Below are 19933 nucleotides of genomic sequence, written 5' to 3'. Positions count from 1 at the left end.
CCTCCCTTGCGTACAGTTTTACTTCACAGGATGATATCTGGTGTTTCCAAAATGCTATGAGATTTTTCTGACAGCCTAGGAAGAAAATAAATATTTATTAAATTATTTTCTAAAGCATGCCAGATGGGGAGGATGAGAGAAGAGAAAATGGAGCAGAGAGTTTCAAAACCAGGGACATGCTATGTTCATATTTAAGACTTAATTTTCATGAATTTTCAAGTGCTGCATATGAGTGCACGTTGTTAATCTTAGTACAAATTTTACAAATCTGACATGTACCTAAATACCCGGATCTAGTTGAAAAGAGGCTGAGTCGGTTTCTCAGTTGGGCTGAGTGCTGTTGCCTGTGGCCGTGCCTGATCTCAGCCCCTTCCCATGTGGACATGAGCCGTGAGCTGCTTGGGAGCCCTGGGGAGGATCAGAGTGGTTCTGTGTTCAGGAAGACAGCTTTGGAAAATGGGCAGCGGCCTCCTTGGCAGAGAGCAGCTGGTTCAAAGTCTCATGGACTACACAGGTGCCGCAGAAGGGGGACATCAGCTTTTACCTGAACCATTATGCTGACGTGGTGGCGGGAAAGAAGAAAATCCCCCAGCTCCTATGCAACAAGCAAGTTAAAGCAACCACCCAAATTCTTTTCAGTCAACACTGCGATTGGCTTCTGACTCCTCGCTGGAGAGACTAAAGCCCTTTCTGTTTTGAAAGGGACTGAGCCAATTTCTGTTGTAAAATTCCAATACTGAAATTGAGTGAATAAATAGAAGCTGTTGGGGGGAAAAAAATGATTTGTCAGAAAACTTGCTTGCCTAAGTGCTCTCCTATCCTTTCTGTCAAGTTGCTTTTAGACTCTAATTTCACCTCACCGGGGAAAGCTTCTAACTGTGGATATAAGAACTTGCAAAATACTGCCTTTCTGTAAGCTAATATGATGTGGGCCTGAAAGAAATGCAGCCTCTGCACATCGAGAGCTCCTCCCTCCCAGTTTAGTTTCAGTGACTATTGGTTGGTATTGTTGAGCTTTAAATACATTCTGCAGTACATGGCTTACGAGGCTTTGATGCTGGGTCTTGAAAGGCAGAAAAAAAAATCTTGCTTTAGAAATGTTTTATATAACATTGCTCTGTGCAGAGATGAAGTGAATTAGCTGCAGAAAAGGGATTAGCTGCTGCAGTGAAAGTAAGAGGGAAATGTCTCTTCACCCTCTGATTTTCCTGTTCCTTTGGCTGCTGCTGTAAGAAATGTTAGGGCTTTGCACTATTGATTTAAGCATTTGTATGTTACAAATTTCAGATCTGCACTGACCTGTTTACTGGGGCAATAAAAATATCTCGAGTTGTATCACATTCTCTGTTTGTCTAGGGGCTTACGTTTCTGTCTTTCATACGTGGCTCCATGCCATTATATCTGCTATTAAACAGGCTGCGCGCGCTCGTCGCGGCAAAACAACGGGTGTGAAATGCTAGCACCGCTCCTCATCCTAGTGGTTCAGTCCTCTGTTCATAAGCCTGTGATGTGCTGCCCTAGATTCTTAAAAAATCTCTGAACTAATAAACAGAAAACGCAAAAACTTGGCTGCTGTGACTGTAGCCTGAGTGCCCTAGGGCCAGCAGAGCAGTATGTTGTGAAGGGGATTGCTGAGTCCATTTCTTAGCAGATTTTTCTCATTACATCCAGTTTCTTTGTTAGAGGTATGTCACACCTCTGCTGGCAAGAGATATTAGCCACGCTTTCCCAGAATAATTAAACTCTTCTGCTTTGCCAGTGAAGGATATCTGTTTTCCCTGTTTCAGGATTTCCTGGGTTATACCTTCTTCCTCAATTTATGTTTTAGCTAAATTTTAAATGCAAAGCTGAGATGCAGAAACGTACTGTGAATTACATAATGCTGGAGTTAAACGTTTCAGATGGATTGTAGTCCTCTGAGAGATTATGTTCTTGCTAGCCCTGGCTGTGGTGAACTTGTTAGGATTTTGTTTTACCGTATTTCTGTGGATTATTGTCTCCACAGCGTGGTATGCTCCTCCTTATTGCTGTAACTGTATAATATGCACTTTAGTAATAGCGTCTCATCAGAGGAATGTCTGCAGAAATTGTGGTCTCTGACAAAAGCAATATTTTGTGTGTTGATTTTGTGCATATTCTTAATTTTGCATCAAAAAAGCACCTTTTAACTGATTTTCTATTTCCAGACGTTTTACTTTTTTAAAATTCGTAGCAGGGTCTAGGTGGATTAACTCAGATCAGGGTGCTAATCTTCAAGCACATGATTGACAATAGTTCCAGGCTCAGACAGCTTTCTGGGTGTTTCTTTCCAGCCAAGTAAAGGGTGGGCAAAAGGAAATACCTGCTCGTGGGGACTTGAGGCATACAGAAATAAAATGACTGTGTCGGGGTTGTACCGTAAACCTACAGCACAGCAGACTTCCTCTCCATGAGACTTTTGAAGTGTCATTACACAATATATTGGACTTTTCACCTGAAGGCCTTTTTTAAAGTATTACAGTAAAGACATGACTTTTCAGAAACTGGTGAGTGTACATACATTTTGTAACTGAATAAACTCATATAAGATCCAAGGAAATATCAATAAATAGAAAAATTCTCACTCCAAACATTCCACACAGGGTAATTTTGATTCTAAAGTTTGAGTGAAGCTGGCATGAGGAAATGTTGGGAAGGAATTTCTAATCTGATTTGGCTTGTACAATACAGAGCATGTTCTATCTTGTGAATCTTCAGATTATTCTAAATTTAAACAGCAGCACCCGTCGCTATAAATCAGGTTATTTTTATGACTGTTTTGGAAGTATTTTCATAGAGTAGGATGACTGAAATATGAAGGGCATCTGGAGAAAAAAAATTATCTTGATCCTGCATAAATATTTTCAGATAAAGTTAGCCATAAGTGCTAATAGCTGTCTACACAAAAACAGTTACCAAAATGTACTGTTTGTGAAATCAGTCTGAATCTTAGTTTTCATTAAGGTAATTGAGGTAATTTGTGTGCAAGTTAGACGGTAAAGATGTAGTCTGATATTGGAGAAATTTGGTCTTTTTTCCCTTTTAATAAGCATGACATGGAGACTGGGTACAGGGAAATCTCATAATAAATTATACTTTTCCTTCAAAAAGAACACACCTTAGTACTTAATTTGCAAATCATTCTTAAACAAACAAAACCAACAAAAAATATCAGTGGTTTTACTTAATTGCCTGTTTTCCACATTGTCTGGGATAAGCAAAACCAATTAGAAGATATTGGAATTCTTGCACAGGCAGTTTTTCTTCTGAAAAATGCGTATTGTGCTTCCTTGCTCCTGGTAAAGCTGGAATTCTCCTGTGGCCCCGCGGCGGGGCTGCTGCTGGAGTTCATTACTGCCTTCCTGCCCGCCCTTCCCCGCGTCACACGCGTCCCGCTGCCTCCCTGCTCGTTCCTGCTTGGACACCCACCACCTTTCAAAACTCTTGGTTTAGGTTCAGTGCCACTGCCTTTCCATCCATGAAACTGTTACACATAGAAGTCATCTTTTGGATCCGAATTGCCTGCTCTGACTCATTTGCCTGAGTGTCTGCTCTTGTCTTTGTGTTTGTTCCTGCTTTCTTAGCTTAGGTTTTTTGAGAACCTCTTTTTTAAAGAGCCGTACTCATCCAGGAACATGCATAAATGTAAATGCGTTTCGAATAAATACCCATATTACAGGGCAATAATGAGAAATAGGCATACTAGAAGTCCCATGGGTGAAGTGATACCAAACTCCTCTCATGAAGATTACAGTCTGAGTTTTGAAGCAGCTCTTGAAGCACTGGTTATTGATGTGTTGAAGTAAAATTAAACCAAGCTTAGTTTTCTTTAATATGCTGGGCTCTTAGCTGGGGCGGTTTAGCAGTTCTTCCTCTGGCGGGCAGGAGCACTAGAAAAAGAAGCAGGAAATTCAACTGGAGTTGAAAATCACTGCAGCTGTCCTCATGTAAGCAGTCCTCGCCTTGAGCCTTCAATTTAACATATGCAGCCTGTGGAAAACATTCTTCAAGTAGCTCTTAAGTGGGTATTTGCACAAGGGGTACTCTTGGTCCAGTATACTTCTGAAAACAGAAATATCATGCTGTAATAGGAGAAACACACATCATCTTTTCCCAGCATCAAAGCTGTCCAAAGTAAAACAATCATTTTCTCAGTCATTTCATCACTAATTTTCACAGTAGTTTTCAAAATTAGGAAAGAGGCTAATAAAAGTTGTGAGATTTCTTTTTAGTGCAGAGGAGGTTATTCAGAAAATGAATGCAAATCTCAGGAAAAGGGCAGTAAGGAAGGAACTAAGGACAGTAATACTTAAACATATGGATTTCATTAAAGTGGGAATGACTGAAGGATTGGAAATACTAAGCGAATTCAAGAAACACCTGGGCTGCTCCTTTGTGGAGTGGAAAGATGGATCTAGTGTGGAAGTAAGACAGCGTGAGTTTTAAGCAGAAGGGATCTGGGCCCAGATAGGTTTTTTTTGCACTGTAAAGAATTTCTTATGTTTAAGTATTTGTGGATGAATACTATCCTGCTCCTGTGTTTTTCTAGTAGAGTGCAGCATAGACTGACATTTGTTCACTCTGGCTATGACCGCAGTGTTTTGTTTGTTTTGAATAGTTCCAGTCATCAGGAATAGAACTCCATCAGTTAATAACATTTTACCAAATGCTAATGCTGTTAGGTAATATTGGGAATATACTTAGGAGATATTCAAAGAAACAAAGCTATGTTGTAAGAAAGTAAAATATTTCTGGGGACTAGTGATGGGAGATGGATGAAAGGGTTCTTCAAACAGAAGAGAGTTTCAGATATTGTGCACTGAGTTGATTTCAGTCAGGGGCAGGTACTGGAGCCGGGGCTCACGCACGGTTCCCGTGCGGTGACTCTGCTGAAAGGTTTTGTCCAGTTTCCAGGGAATAGGATCCCACCTCGCGGACCGTCACCACGTCTGCTTCTCTTCATGACAGCCTCTCTAGGGAAACTTGCTGTTGAATTTGCACTTCTAGATCAAGACTGTTGCCCTGCTGCTGTTCACTGCATCTTGCACACTGATGGTAAATGTCAGGCCACCGGAGTTCTTTTAGATGCTTTCTTTATAAACACCCATTTAAAATACACCATTTTTAAAAGACATAAAAGCAACTCTGAGGATTTTTTTTTTCTTTTTTGTTGTCACCACATAATCAGAACGTTTTGGCAGATAACTTTGGAAATATTTCTTCCTTGGTGACCTCGCTTCCACAGCAAATGTCTTTCTGCTTGCATCACTGAGAGACGCGAGTGCTTTTTAGGAACATTGCTGGAAACATACTGGACGTTAAATGAAATACAACTTCAGCCACGGCTGAAACAAAACCCGGCATCGCAATATTGTAGCATCCTCCAGCCGTGGGCCGGGCCATGGGGGTAAAGGTGCGGGATGCAGCGGAGGGGCTGCGGAAGGGGCTCTGCCGGCTGCAGCCTCAGGAGCCGTCGCGCCCCGCGCTCCTGCTGCACTCCCTGCTGCTCACGTCTCCCAGCCCTTCCCCCTCTTCTTTACACTGCCTTTCTCCCTGAGGCAAATTTCTTGCTGTCTGGAGTACCAAACATGCACAGGCACTTTCCTTTATCTTTTAAATTTCCTACTGCAGCTATTACAAAGCAGCAAGGGCTCAAAAGGCTGTTTTACTGAGGTTCTGTTCTCTGGTTGTATGTGTGTGCGTCTGTGTGTAAAAAATAAACCCTGCGTTTATGGCTGAGTGAGGCCAGGTTTCTCCTCTTTCATTTTTTGAAGTGCCTTTACTCAGCAGTCACTTTTTTTTTCTTGAGGTAAAAAAATGCACCGCGAGCAGATGGTAAGTATTAACACATGAAGTGCAGTGCCTGCCTGAAGTTGATTTAAACAGTGCTCTGCCTTTCTGTCATTGGCTTTCAGTTAGTTAAGTAGTGTTTACAAGTTAATGAATTTGTTCCACTTGAAATATTTGATGGTATGTGCTGAGGTTCAGCACTAAAGGGATCTTTTAGGAGTAATCGAGGAAAACAGGAGGCTTCTAGACACGGAGCTTGTGTTTTTTTTCCCCTTAGACCAATTTTAGTATTTCTGCCATTAATATGAAACTGAAAAGAGAAGCAGAACGTAGAATATTAGATAGTGCACAGCTTTCTCTTGTATATGGGTGACACAGCATTGAACAATGCGGAGAATAGCATGCCGTATTAGTAGCTCCATAGTCTAGCCATGTAGTTTGCAGTTTTATTTCTATTGCGTGTTCATAAACCTTAGGCAAGGATTTGAAAAGTAAATACAGTTTTATGCAGTGAATCAGGCAACATTTCCATATTTTTGTGTGGTCTGCCTGTGTGCTTGCTTTGGAAATATGAATGCAAGCTATTAAGTAGGCTGCTGTATATAAATAAGCCCACATTTGGCAGTAAAACTGCTTAGAATAGTATGATCAAATTCAGAGTATTTTCCAGTTTGTGTGTAAGACTTACTACCATGCTGCATGCTATCTACCTAATTACTTTTGAAGCTGAGCAAGCTCCCAGAGCTGCTTGCACAAAAAGAAGCAAAGTAAATATTGGTTGCTGGTGGTTAGGCATCATATACATACATTAGTGCTTTTACACAACCAATCCCTGTCTACATGTAATGCTCAGCTTGTCAAAGCTACCCACCCATCTTCTGGACTTGTAAACTAGTACTCCTTGTCTAGCAATCAGTGAGCGTGGAAAGAGTTAATGTATTTTAGTGTTTGAGCCGCTTGTGCCAAAATGGTATGTTTTAAAGGTTGAGTTGATATTTCTGGAGCTAGTCTCTGAGTTTCTGAAAATTGTGGATTTGTGTTTTGTTAGGGCCTTTCACAAATACATTGCTCACTTTAATAACTCTTGAGTTGATCAGGGCTGAAGGTCAAGTTCCTCTTTGACGAGGGCACCGTCCTCCTCTCGCCTGGGGCTTGAGCGGTGACACCGAAGCTGCCAGCTAAGACCAAATGAATTGCATTGGTGTGTCCCGTGCCGTCACACTGGCGGGGACGTACCGTCCCTTTCAGGAGGGCCTCTAGCACGAGGAGCTTCCTCAGGCCCCGGTCAGAGCAGCCAGGTGAGTGTGTGTCCAGGGGCAGGTGCTCCGCGGCAGCGCGGGAGCCGGCCTTCCTCCCTGGACCTTGTATCCCCCCCCGGAGGGATGGCCGGCATGACTGGCAGCCAGTCAGCCCCTGCTTCGGGGCACAGCTAAAAACACATTTCATAAGATGTTTATATTCAGTGCAGATATTTTAGAGATCCTCTAGTGTTCGTTTTGTCGTGGAGTCCCTGTGTCAATATGACTTTGGGCTGGATGGGGATAGGTATGAAGATAACGTGTTTGCCCTTGGTTTTGTGATTCATCTGAATGGCGAAATGCTACAGAAAGCCCAGCTGGTGTGCTGTAAAATAGTTATTACGGAAGGGGCTTTCTTCCTGGAGTAGCAGTAATGCTGCCAGCGATTGGTGCGTGCTCTTTGCTAGGCTGCTCTGGCTTAAATCCCCAGGCCTACAAGTGTTGCCCAGGCTGTTCAGATTTGCTGGGATCTCAAATGTGACACAGTCACCCCAGCAGCATGGCCTGACCCAGCCAGAGTCATCCTGGAGGCCAAGCTGAGCTGAGCCCAGCCAGGTCACCCTGGTGGCTCCGTGCGCTCAGCCCCTGCACAGCACCAGCAGCCAGGATGCACCTTCCCTTCGCACCGTCACGCACACAGTGTTTTATTCATTGGTAGTTGACCAAACTTTGCTGTTTTGAAGGGGAGCCATTCACAGTGTCTCTTCCAGAAAAGTCTGTTTAATCCATGCTACTGCCATCTACCCCCAAACATTCACTTTTAACTCTCTCATTTCCAAAGCATTCTTCTACTGAGACACATGAGATAGTAAAACCTAAGTATTATGGTAACTTACAGTCCTTAAGAATGATTTTTGGTATCAGTTCCCACAAAAACTTTGTATTTCTTTTTATATTAAAACAGAGAAAAGGAATGGAACTCTGTATCTGTGACATTACGATGCAGTTATTTTACTATTTTTCAGCTGGGCTGTGCCTTTTCCCTGTGAAGCACTGTGTCATGCTGCTAGAAGTTGCTGCTCCCAACGGGCCTGCAAAGCACGGGGTGCCGAGATGTGTCTCTGCTCCCGAGCCAGGAGCTAGGAAGAAATCCCAAGGAAGCCTTTGAGCTGCTGGAGCTCCATCTCCAGCATGCTGCCCTGTGATCACAGATGACGTAGGAAAGGAGGCACACAGAGGTGAGAACACTTGTTGATGAAGTTATTTAGAGATCAACAGACGTGGATGCCAACTGCAGAGAGCTGTAGACAGACCTTGCGACATTGAGAGACTGAGGGGAAAGATTCGTAGCTGAAATGAAATGTAAATAAATATAAGGTGAGGCAGATGGGGTGATATGAGCGAGCCTTATACATACCCTATTGGTTTCTGAACTAGCGTTTTTAACCCAAGAAAGAGATCCTGAACCTATCACAGATGGCTTCATGAAAACTGTCATCTCACTTCGTCAGTAGTAGGCATAAAAGAAAAGTTGAATGTTAAGAATTATTAGGAAAAATATCAAGAAAGAAAATATGTCTTCTTTGTGACACTGTGAAAATCCGTAAGTTCATCCTTAATATGGTGGGCTGTACTGGTCCTAGTTCAGCAAAACTAGAGATGGCATCTGGAACAGCAACAGAGATGATGCAAAAGTATGGAACTACTGCCCTTTGAGAAAAGCTAAACAGACTGTGACTTTGGTTGCTTCTTTTCCACACTTAGGAATTATACATTAGAGTTCTCCAAAGTCTGACGCTGCTTGAGAGATTAAACAGAAATTATTTGCCCTCTCTTGGAGCAAAAACTCTGGGACAACAAATGAAGTTATTAAGAGGTAGGTCGAAACAAGATTTTCATTTTCATGCAGTGTCACTGAAGCCTGTGGTCACATTTGTAAATGAAAAATGTCTGAATGTTAAGCTCAGTGAAACAAAGTCATTTAGCAGCTTTAAATTTTCTAGTTCTGGAATCTCTAAGCTGCAAATTCCTGTAGGCTGGGTCAGTATTCAATACAGCAGTATTTTATACTTCCCTGTTTTTAGACTCTAAGCATCAGCTGTTGCTCTCAGCTGGAGACAACTTACTAAGCTTTGATTCGACAGTGTAGGCACCCAGGCTATTCTTGTATTTGTGGACAGATTTCTTCTTGTACTGCTGTAGAATAACATCACAGCTGCTGACTAGAAGTTGACATACAAGCCAAACCTCATTGATCTTTGTTTCCTGCTGTATCAGCCTTGGAAACTCAGTGTTATTTCCCATCTCCTGTGACTTGTGGGTGAGCGAGTTTGTCTCCTTCTCTGGATACCTTCCACTTGAGCATTAGAATGTTGTGTATTTTGCCAGTTCATATGTGTGCACACACACATTTCCGTTCCTGTTGCCAAGTTTCTATTATCTGTGGAGGTTAGGTTCTCCAAAGCACTGAATATTTTCAGTTCCTATTGTCTGAAGTGGAAATGTAGTAGGATCAGTACCTGCTTTAATACTTCGTGAAACTTTTTCTGACATTATTTCTCATTTAGAAACATTGTTTGTTCTGATTGTGAATTCTCAAGCATGATATGACTGTGGATGAGAAGAAAGCAGTGGGTATCAAGTACGTTGTATTTAACAAGTCTTTTGATGCAGTCTCCTACAGCATCCTTGATTCCAGACTGCCACATTAGGATCTAGGGGGCGAAATTCCAGGTCGGTGAAAATCTGGTTGGCTCATCGAGCTCGAAGGAGAATTGTTAAAGGTTTGTGCACTTGCAGGAGGCCAGTTCCAGGGGTCTGGTATTCAGCTCCCTGGTATCTGGCCACATGCGCCTCATCACGCTTGTGGACAGCACTGAACAGGGGGGTGCACCTGGGAGGACTGCCTTTCTCCAGTAGTACATCAGTGCTACTTTATTACATCCCTTACATCGTCCATTACATCAGTAAAGGAATGCAGTGATACAAATCTTGAAAAATTTGACAGTTCTGCTAAACCCTGCACCTGGGTTGCGTTGACCCTCTGCTGTGATACAAGCTGGGACTGACAGGGTGTGTAGTAGCTGCATTGAATTCAGTTCTGTCTCAGATCCATACTTTCCAATTGCTTGTTCATAGTCTCAGGCAAGGGGTTTTCAGAGTGTTCTTTATTACAGCAATAATGAAAGAAGGAGCCAGGTTGTAGAGCAGACTCTCTCCTTGACCTGGCTGCTATTGTAGACTCAGAGTGAATCATCCACCAAGTTAAAGAGAGAGGTCAAGAGAGGAGTTCTTGTGCTTTGTCTTGTCTCTGGTTAATCTAATTTCCTATTAGCCTCATCTGATTCCCGTTATAATTACAGACTCTTCTGAATATAATGCTGCCTTCATGCTTCAGATGGATAATACTGTTTTTGCTTACCTCTTGTCTGTGGTGTTACTCCAGAAAGTGAAAGCAGTTGGGGTTGTTCCCTGGGGATCTCAGCTGCTGTTCCATGTGCAAGAGACTGCAAAAGTTTAAATGTCTTAGATGAGAAAATGTGTTGGTATGAATTGATTTGCAGAGGGACCTATAATTTGAGGCTATTACTATGCTGGTGTTGTATGTGCTTGACTCAGACACTGCATTAATAATTAGAGAAGATAAGAGCTCATAAAAATCTAGAACTGATAGCTTGGGAGTATGTGTTTATGCCTTAGCTCATTGCTGGAGGAAGACTGAAAGCTAGGATGTCCTAAAGAGGACTAGTTCAGGTTCTCCAGCCATTCTATCTTAGTGTTTTGAAGCTTTGGGGATGTGACTAGGAGCTGCACTGAGACTGGCAGCAAGCAATGCATTAGGGAGTAATGAGAAAATTGACTTTTTTTTTTCTTTTTTAAACATTAGGTACAGTAGTAACAGACATGGTAGCAGACTTGGACTCTGCAGGTTTTGATTAGCCTGTGATACCAGTGGATAATTTGCGTGCAGCACTGCATTTTTTTTTAACTTATAATTTAACTTGTGCAGGAAGGCAGAAAACCTACTTAACCAAAACCTACCTAACCCTAATACCACATGGTAATTGCTCAGCAGTTAGGGGATGGAATGAATAGCCCAGAAATGCTGAGTTCCAAGCCCAGGGTTAACAGGATCAAGAAAACAGGCAGAATTCAAGTAATTTATTGCCTCTGTGCCTCAGTTAGAATCATTGAATAATAGAACTTAGAACTTTTGGAGGTCATTTGGTCCAATTCCCTCCTGAAAGCAGGGCCAACTTTGAAGGTAATTAGATTGCCTAAGGTCTTTTCCAGTCAAATTTTGAATATCTCCAGGAATAGAGGTTTTACAGCCTCTGTGGGCACTTCTTCCAGTCTTTGACCACCTCATTGCATAGAATTTTTTCCTTATGTCCAAATGGAATTTTTCTTGTTGTAGTTGTTATCCGTTCCCTCTAGTCCTTTTGATGTGCTCTTCAGAGAAGAGTTTAGCTCTCTCTGCAAGTAGCCTTGTCTTCATTTACTACTGCTGTGAGCTTCCAGGGCGCGCGGCCGGCTCGCGCTGGGCTGTTTGCCCATGAGGATCCCCAGCACTTTTTCTGCAGAGACCTTTCACTTAGCTTCGCTCACCATGACTTGCCTTGCTGGATCCATGCTTAATGTTCTCAGTCACCTCCTTTCCTTGTAGTGATCAAAAAGAATTCTAGGATGATTTGTTTCATATTTTCTTGGGCCTGAGGTTAGGCTGAACATCCTGTAATTCCCTTTGTTTTTACCCTTGACCTTCTTGAATTTAAATGGGACATTTGCCTTTTCTCAGACATCAAGGATCTCCTCTGATTGATTGCTGTGACCTTTAAGGTAACAGTAACTTTGCAAAGATGTCAGCTCCTTTAGGGTTCTCAAAAGCCTTCACTGGGTTCCATGGACTCTTTTTTTTTTGATTATGTTTTTTTTGTTTTGTTTCTACCAATTCGCTGAAATTCTTGACTGGATCTTCCTCTGTTGTGTGGAATACTGCATTAGATCCTGAAGAGGAGAACTCAACCATAGCTTTGGCAATGTATGTTTGGCTTCAGGGCACAAACACGCATCATTTCGGATTTAAACTGGTATGGCCTTGGTATGGAGACACACTTCATGATGATTTTGGTAGAAGAATAATCTCTGGATGAGGAATGGGGAGGATGGCTGTAGGCTGTGAAGTTTAAACCAGTGATACAGGATTTGCCAGAATTCCTCTCTCAATCCTGATTTAAATCTGGGCTTCGTCCTGACTTGCTGTCTGTTGGGACGTATCATTTATCCTCTTTGCCTCGGTTGTAAGGCTTTTGTTAGGATTAATCTTCCATCTTAAGTCTATTTTGCAGTTGCTAATTAAACGAAGATGCTGGTTAAAGTACTTTGAGAAGCTTGAAGAAGCTTTTGAGAAGTTCTTGTAGTTGAGAAGTTCCCTTGATTAGCTCAGGAGAACCCTTGGCACAAGGTTCCTTGCTTATTCCTTGCGCAGCTGCACGGGTCATGGGAGTGTTGCTGCTTTGGTGGCAGAAGAAGCTGCCCTACTCAGCCCATCTGTTTGTAGCCCCATGAAAGTGAGATCAGAATTGTCATGGAAGGCAGAAGTCTTGTTATTCTTTTAAAAACATTCTTAAGAAATTACTGCCTTGGAACCTAGCAACTATTTAATACCTGTGAGAATGATCAAACCTGGTAAATAATTATTAGACAGCCAAGTTCTAAGGCTGCTTGGCTTCATGAATATTGTCTTTTTCTTCCCTATAAATCCACCTGTCCCCTTCATATCAGAGTTCCAGGTGCTGTCACGCTGTCTGTGAAGAAGTGATCTTGGCTGCTTTGTTTTTTCTCTCTGCTGGCAGTGGTGCTGATCCACTCCAGCAAGCTAGGAGGTCTTTCTCTGTAAAGCAACAGGAGCAAAAATACTTACTAGTGTCAAGGGAAAGGTATTTTAGTGCTGCCTCAGGTGAAAGGCGGCAGGTGTGAAATAACTAGATTCAGGAGCACTGGAAACATGACTAGAAGAACCGCAGGCAGAGGCAGCACTGGAGTCCAGCAGTGCAGACAAAACGTTTTGTTACTCTCCCTTCCTTCAGCTGCAGAAGCTGCAGCAACTGCCTGGCTGGGCTGGTGGCCCCACATCTGCATTATGGAGGAGGTAGCAAAGCAGAGTTCAGACCCATCCTGTAAGTACTTAGATGGCAGGGAAGCTGCTCCTTGTGCACAGGAGTTCCTGTCGCACTCACCGTCACTGCAAGGCTGCAGTGCTGCAGGCTGCCTACGCCAGGCTCTGAAAATGCAGCTGGACAAGCAGGCACATGCAGCCGAGCTGTTCCTTCACTAGGATGTAAAGCCAAGTGCCTGTGGATCAAGCTGGTTCCTGGATGTGATACAACCTGCAATGGAGCACCTTTCGACCCAGCGTTGCTGTTCTAATGCTGTGTTGCAGCTGTCAGAAATAAGCACCACGCTCTGAAATGGGTCGTGTTCTTAGCGCTCTTGGATGTTTTGCTTTATCAGCTGGGGCCTGGCTTCTAGGGGCTGCACACTGTGTTTCTCAAGGGCTGGTTGTAGCACCTCAGAGAATATGTCACACAACTTGTCTCCCTAGATAACTTGGCTGCCTGGTAGAATTTAATGGACTGAAGTATCTAAAGCTGCCCCGAGAAACTTTAATCTTTGAGGCATGATTCTACATGCAGCTTCTGTTATTTGCCTGCAAGTGCAGAATGGTTATTGTGCTTCATTTTTCAAAATCTCTCTAAAATCTTCTGATCTTTTTATTTCTTCTAGATATTTGAGCTAGATTCAGCTAGACCTGTTATTCTTCCTTCCAAATGTTATGTTCCTTGGTAATTTCTGTAGTCCTCATTTCCTCAAATTATTCCCTTGTAGTGGGACTTTTATAGTTTAAGTTAATTAGTAGTTTCCTAGTTTGGGAGAAAGACTGTGGTGGTAGGGGGCATCCCACCAGAGATCCGTTTCCAGATGGTGCTTTGCTGACTTTCCTAAACATGAAGTTTCCTTTTTGGGAACTCTAATAAAGCAGATAGGCTGAGAAGATCCATCTCTGCCTGCTTTGGCAGGCTGGGCGGATTCTGGGGGGCCTCCTACGTGCTCTGGCTTGAAATACTTGGTGTAGTGTGAACTTCTCAGTTTTGAAATGTGATTTATTGTTGGGTGACCTTAATGCCAGTGACGGGCTGCAGGATGACCGCTCCCTGCCAGCCCTGCCGGGATCCTTCAGGCACGGTGCGGATTTGCAGCACTGCACTCCGCTGTCTCACGCTGGACCTGCGAGGTTAGAAGCGAGAATTTCCATATTCCGTGCTGGCCGAGGCCAAGAAAATGACCCCGCTTCGCCCTGAGGCTTTTACCGAGTGGCTGAGACCCGAGCTCGGTTCAGTCCCGTGGTCAGTGGCCGCCAGGAAGCTGCTGTGTCAGCACCACTCGCGGTTACGGTTTATGGTGCGGATGCCCTCCCAGTGAGGAACGAGAGCCCCTCCTTTCCAAGGGCATAATCTAGCCCTTATTAGGCTGTGGCAGACACGAATCCAAGTGAGCTAGAGGTGAAAAGCCACTTGTTACTGCTTAAGCTTTTATCTTGTCATTCCTTCAATAGGCTTTGGGTGGAATTTCAAGCCATTTCCTGTCCCCCTTCCTTTTCTTCTGGGCAAGCAACCGTATCATTTTTCCTTTACGTTTTGCAGCAGCCTGACCACAAAGGAATTATTTCATCTTCACGTTGTGTGATGTGCACAGCTCCGAGATTCCTTGGGCCCATGTCTTTTAACCCTCTATTTGTACCACTGTGAAAGAAAGATTCCTTCCTTCTAAAATACTGCCTAGTCATGTGGATTGATACTGTTTCCTCATGTTTGCTACTGCTCCTTTGATTGCTTTGATCAGGACAAGCAGTTTGCTACTCAGCACTTTAATTTTAATTACCATTAGCCATAATGGTATCTCTGCCTTGTGTGCTCTTCTTGCAGCCACTCCACCAAGTGGAGAACAGGTCATTTTATTTTGAAAATCAAGGTGATTTTTTTCAATTTTCTCTTTGTCAAGATAGTGCTTTGGAAAGTGATGAAAACTTCACTATTCCCCTGTAAACACAGACTACTGTTACAGTAGTTTTCGTTGTTCTTTTTCCCTCCTTTGTGTTTTGCAGAAGTAACCTTTGTTGCTGGTGTTTACTCCACTGATTCAGACTCCTTCCCTTCTCCAGTGGTTGTGACTGAGCCACAGTCATAGATTAAAAAAAATCTTTTAGTCATAGATTTAAAAGAGTCATAGATTTCAGTCATAGATTTTTTTTAAAACGTAACTTCTGAGATGCTGCTTTTTTCACAGATATCTCTTGATATCTGTGAAAGATCTAGGTGATCATTTTGCCTTATATACAAAAAGAAAACAGTTAATAAACAGGCACCATTGCTATGCTAGATGAACACTGCAGTCTTCGGGGCGTTTATTCTGGTGTTACGTCTTTTTCTCTGTTGGATTCAGCAAGGATGGAACCTGCAGAGCATGTTGAACACTGTCATGCATTACAACTTAACTGGGGCGTTAAGACCTTTTTGTGGTTCAAGGCTGTGAAATCAAGCAACATATTCCTGAGCCAGAGCAAGCAGAGTGTCATAAAGCAGGTTTTTAGAATTGCAACTTAACGTTTCAACATTAAAGAAGGATGTTGGGCTATACAGTTTGAAATCATCGTAAATTTTCCATTTGGAGCCTATTGTATCTTTTGACAGAACATAGAAAATAGCAGTTTTGAATTCGAGCACAGTTTCCAGCCTTACACCTTTATGGTGGCATCAATGGCTTACATTAGGCTCCCACAAAAGCTCCTCATTTTTTTTTCTGACATGCCCGCGAGCTACCAAATGTTCAATCTAGCCCTTTCATTTTCTACATCTTCTGCCTCATTTGGTGCACAGAATGAAGAATTTAATGTATTCTTCTTTAACAGTGAGATTAATTTCTCTCCCGCTTTTGTTTCAGAGCCATCAGCAGCACACTCCTGTGATCTGCCTAAACTCTACAGAACAGAAGACTTTTCCTATGAACTATGTAGGTATAAAGTATCAAAACCACTAAGGTTTGATTACCAACAGCTTTCTAGGCAGAGCTGCCTGAGGTTGTTCTTATGGTTCGTACTTGAACATCAGAAAGAAGCAACTGTTAAGATTTCAGAGCTGTGGTTAGCATCTTGAAGGGAAGCTTCAACTTTCTGATCATAGTATGGGTACAGATGTAGCCTGGAACATCTGTTCTGCAATCTGATCACTCTAGTGCTCCAGAAACTTAGTAAATCTATGAAGAAAATGTATAAGAACTCACTTTGTTTGCACTTTAAAAATCCTTTTATACCTATGCTGACCAGAAGGTTGGAGTGCTGTCAGTATAGCATGTTAAAGCTGTCATGTAATGTATTAATACTTCATAAATGTTTAGATTTTACAACTGAGCATGAAATCAGTGTCACAATTTTGAAATTCAATAAACTGCACATGCTTGAAACTTCCAGCATTCTTCTTCAAAACAGGAATAAGGTTATAAAAGCTGTTGTGTTAGATAACTTGAATGGTATAAACAAACTTTCTGCAAAGCTGATACAGATCTTTGGAAGTGCAAGTTTCATAATGGAGATATTACTTCACCAGAACCAGAAGTAGGATAGTTCATGGCCCCGCTTTTTTTAAACTGTGAAACAGGTCTAGGGAAACAGAAAGCACCAGATTGTTTAAATAAGGAACATCAGGAAAAATGTCATATCTTTAATTTAGATGATGTTTGTCACCCTTATATACAGGAAATCTCACCGGGTAAAGGGTATTGGCCAAGACCACTTCTGAAATACAGCGTTTCAAATGATCAGCTTTGCATGTAGTGCAGTAAGCAGAAGCTCTTGTTAGAAAAACAGGTATGCAACAAAGCAAAGATGGAGGAGCCAGTGCAAACTCTGTAAAAAGAGAAAGGCTTATGGTGAAAGTAAAGCTACATGGCTTTGAGTAACCATGGAGACGAAGGCTTTCCTGATGCAGAAATGAATTAACCTTTTCATATTTACTAGTGAGAATGATGCTGAAAGATAAAGGCAAATTAAAATATAGAGCATAAAGGACAGACTTAGCCACTGTCTCTGCTCTGCCAGTGCAGTTTATTGTAATCGATTGTTACAAAGGAGCAAATATTAGAGAAGCAAGTTAATTATGAAAGGGACAAAATTCTCAGATTATACCAACCTGTTTGCTAAAGTATCAGGTTCTTTAGGCAGTATGCACACTTTGCCTAAGTGTTTTGTCTGATTAAAATAGAAATAAGATTAGTTTAAGCTTTGCCATAGCAGTGTTAGAAATATACATGCTAGAAAATAGTAAATTGTTTACTGTAACCATGTTAGCAGACATTTAAAGTCTGTTATTTCGGTGCTAAGAATGGTTGAAAGTTTCTATAAGAAGTACTTTGTGGATATTCAGGTATCTGTTTTGCCTTGGAAATACAAGTCAACGAGGCATTTTTTAATTGGCAAGTTCTTGCTACAAAAACGCTGCAGCATTAAATGGCAGCATTAAATGTTGCTTGAACTTTCCATAGGCTCAAGAGTTTATGAAGTAAAACTTAAACACAGGTGTTTCTGGAACATCTTGTAGAAGTTTTGATTGACTAGAAATCCCAATCAAGAGTTAATTCACAGTACCCACAGGAAAATGCTGAGATCAAGCGTGGCAGTAGCAGACGATGCAGCTGTTAGAAAACCAGGAGTTTAGCAAAAATGGTGTCTCCCTGCTGGAAAGTAAGTGTTTGGGCTGGATGAGAGCTCACGGGCTGGACCTGCACTTCAGGGAGTGAGGAGGAGGGAAGGGGAGGCAGGGAAGTTTACTAAAAAAAGGTCAGCTCAATGAAAACAACTTAAAAATTATATTTACTACAAACCCCTACAAAGACCCATAAAAACAAGAGTAGAAGAGTCGTATAAAACACAAATGCTCCTAAAATCCCAAGCCATCCCTGCCAACATCAGCTATTTTGGTTCAAAATTCAAGTTATATTTATTATAGCTCATTATTCAAAGCTGTCCTGTATCTAAAACTCATGTGCATGCTAGTGATGCCTTCTTTCTCACCTGTTAAACCTTCAGATTCCAGGCAGCAGTGTTTAAGATGGAAACACGGGACTTTGCTTCAGTTCAGGTAAATTGGAACAAATTCCTTAGAGGTTTAGGTTAATAATCTTTCTGCTCTGTTGTGCTGGACAAAACCTGGAGACTTGAGCCATTTTCTGGGGCTCCTTCTGAACAAAGCAGCAGAATTTATTTTTCAGCTTGGGCTGAAGCACGGCTGTCCCATCACCACCATTCTGCCACAGAGCTTCAGTAATTGTGACAAGGGGGTAACCTCCATCTCACACCATCAATTCTAACGGAGTGGTAAGACTACCCAAACTGGCTTTAAAGTTCCTCTAGTTTTATGAGGCCATTTACAACTTCCTCTTTGTGACTAAGTGTTGTTAGCCTCAAATCCAGCAAGGAATTCTTGCGTTGTCAAAAATCTAGATTTTGAGCAACATCTCTCAAAAACTATAAAGTTTATGGTAATGTTTAATCCTTGCTTTTCCTGCTCTGTCCCCAATCCTTACTTACATTCCTGTTAAGCAGGGCCATTTTAAAAAAAATAATCATTACATAAAATGGCATTTCCTGTCATAGGCATTTCTTTTTTCTGGTAAATAATGCATTTCTAAACAGTTCATAGTTTACAGACTTACTATTTCCATTAGTTTCCATGAGAATAGAGTTAAATTCAGTCCGTGGTCCTGCAGTACTGAAGGAAGTTGCCAGGTACGGAGGTAAATACCATGCAGATCTGCAGATAGTGGTAGCAGTTGTGCTGTAATTAGAGGGAGCTACCTTAGCCACCAAGGAGGACAAAACTGCCAACCTGAAGGCAGCTTGGGGAACCATGGGCTTGGAGAAAAAGTTTTTTTTAAAAAAAAACTTAGGATCTTAAAAATAAGTAAAAGGAACAAACCAGGAATTTAAGTGTAGTACATATTCAGACAGTAAGCAACTGTGAAACAGAACAGCCCACCCAGAAAAGACTATAACCAAGTTCTCTTAGCAACAACTGCCCTTTTCTAGGGCTTCCAAGAGGTAGTTTTTGGTGTGAAAGAGTTCCACCCAATTGCCATCTATAAATGGTAGCTAAGAAACTCTTGACTTGAAGTTATTTTCAATGAAATAGCTTTAAATGCCTATTAACAAAATGAGATGTGAGGCCCAGGTTTTCTGTTCCAGCAGAGAAGCACAAGGGCACCCTGCTGATGGAAATACCAACCGCATCTTGTCTGTGTTGCTGTTCAACACTTACCTGCTACCGCTCACCTCAAAAATGGGAGCCAGTCCAGCTTGTCCTCTTCTCTCCCTTTGGTTAAAAAAAGGAGAACTAAAGTACCCGTCCCCCTGTGAAGGGGAAAAGGAAGAAAGAAGACAAGTCTAACCCAGCTGCTAGAGGTAACTGCTTTCTGTTCCTGTTTCACACACATGGTTCACAAATCAACAGTTAATTCAACAAAATACAGGGACATTCCTTCCAAAGTCAGCTGCGCAGCAGGATGGCATACAGGTATTCTGGTCTTTGGCTTCTATTGTAGATTTTTCACTGTATTAGTGGAGAGTGTACTTTATATCTGCCCAAGACTGACTAGAAATCAGGTGCAAACATCTTTTCCCAAGGCATCCATCAAATAATCCTGCAGTTTAAAACATTTAAAAATAGAACTATTTCCTCCAACATTACTATAAGTTTCACAGATCAGTTTTTGAAATTTTTATCTTCCTAAATCAAAGCTGTTGCTGTAATTAAGAATAGTTTTGTTCTCATCACGTT

General features: G+C 42.0%; 1 protein-coding gene across 1 annotated transcript in view; it reads left to right on the top strand.

Moving 5' to 3' along the window:
• Positions 1-16565, top strand: part of BCAS4 (breast carcinoma amplified sequence 4) — a 30006-nt gene extending 13441 nt beyond the window's left edge. Inside the window, 2 exon segments of the mRNA XM_088527700.1 lie at positions 16047-16098; positions 16100-16565. Of these exon segments, the coding sequence (XP_088383826.1) occupies positions 16047-16098; positions 16100-16142 (95 nt within the window). The 3' untranslated portion in view covers positions 16143-16565.
• The last annotated feature ends 3368 nt before the right edge of the window (positions 16566-19933 follow it).

This window comes from Tinamus guttatus, unplaced genomic scaffold (genome assembly GCF_059628265.1).
Source record: "Tinamus guttatus ecotype Peru unplaced genomic scaffold, ASM5962826v1 Tinamus_guttatus_pri_ptg000027l, whole genome shotgun sequence".
In the NCBI taxonomy this organism is placed as follows: Eukaryota; Metazoa; Chordata; class Aves; order Tinamiformes; family Tinamidae; genus Tinamus; species Tinamus guttatus.
The sequence above is the reverse complement of the archived record's forward strand: the minus strand, read 5'-3'. Positions and strand labels throughout refer to the sequence as shown.